This window comes from Paracoccidioides lutzii (assembly GCF_000150705.2).
Source record: "Paracoccidioides lutzii Pb01 unplaced genomic scaffold supercont2.39, whole genome shotgun sequence".
Taxonomy (NCBI): Eukaryota; Fungi; Ascomycota; class Eurotiomycetes; order Onygenales; family Ajellomycetaceae; genus Paracoccidioides; species Paracoccidioides lutzii.
Window position 1 is genome coordinate 1 of NW_015440985.1, and position 1,097 is coordinate 1,097.

At 40.4% G+C, this 1,097-nt stretch overlaps 1 protein-coding gene across 1 annotated transcript; it reads right to left on the reverse strand.

Moving 5' to 3' along the window:
• Positions 1 to 271: 271 nt before the first annotated feature.
• PAAG_08580 (hypothetical protein) lies at positions 272 to 1,064 on the reverse strand (the record flags this gene model as incomplete). The annotated part of the gene is made up of 2 exons (XM_015846554.1): positions 272 to 579; positions 731 to 1,064. The coding sequence occupies 2 exons, from the start codon at positions 1,062 to 1,064 to the stop codon at positions 272 to 274; spliced, it is 642 nt and encodes a 213-aa protein (XP_015701218.1).
• Between the last annotated feature and the right edge of the window lie 33 nt (positions 1,065 to 1,097).

The window sequence follows — 1,097 nt, forward strand, 5'->3', positions numbered from 1 at the left end:
GTTCATTTATAAAATAGATAACCTACAATGAGAATACTAAACTGAGAACTAGAATGTGAAATGAAAGAGCAACTGAATATTGATGATTGAAATGAATCAATTTTTCAGAGTGGAGTGGATCAATCTTTATCCCGTATTAGCTGCGGTAACAAGCAGTTCAGAATATAGAATGAATAAAAATTAATCACTTCTTTCAAATTTTAAACACTCTGAAGCTAATAAACACTACAAGAATTATTTTGACTTAAAAGGAAAGAAATAAGATTAATCTCTAACTGCTTCTCATTATCTTCTGAACAGCATCTACAGTGGCAGCCGGTCCTCCTGGTTCTAGAAGAAGAACTTTGCCTGTCTTGCTCACTACAAATACTCCGCGAACAGTTCCCTTGGGCACCTTCTTCAAACCGAGAGCATCAATCAAACTGGCGGTTGGATCACAGAGCAAAGGATACGGGAGATTCTGCTTGGATTTGAAGTTCGCGTTGGCTTTGGGGGAATCGGTTGAAAGTCCAAAAATCGACAATCCTGTGGATGTAAGGTTGTCGTAACGGTCGCGGAAAAGACAGGCTTGGGTTGTGCCTTTAAATTCAATCATTTATTAGCCCGGTTCAGCAGGTTTTGGAAGGGAGATTATATATACTATCAGAGAGAACTCATAATCATCAAAGAGTGAACCACCCCGCCCGCTCATGTCCAAGTCAAGTAAAATATAGAAAAGAGATTCACTTACAACCCGGTGTTGAGGCGCGAGGATAGGTAAACAAAACAACACCTGAGGTGCTCTGCTCAATCAGAAACTTCAGTGTTGTTGAAGTTCCATCATGAGTCAATATATTCACTCCGATCTCATCAAGGTTGATTGTGTCACCAACTTTTAGTACTTTCCTCTGTGACGGAGTCACAGCTGTCGCCTCAGTCTTCGTAAGCTCTTTTGTGGGTGCTGAAGCAGTAGAAGCAGTAATATCAGATTCGATCGGCGTTTTCTTGATTTTTTTGGCTCTGATGTTTGTCTCAACAGGTTTAGAAGGCTCTGTGAGAGCTTTGCGCTTCCGTAACTCAACCATTCTTTGTAATTATTTTGAAGGAAGAACCGAGAG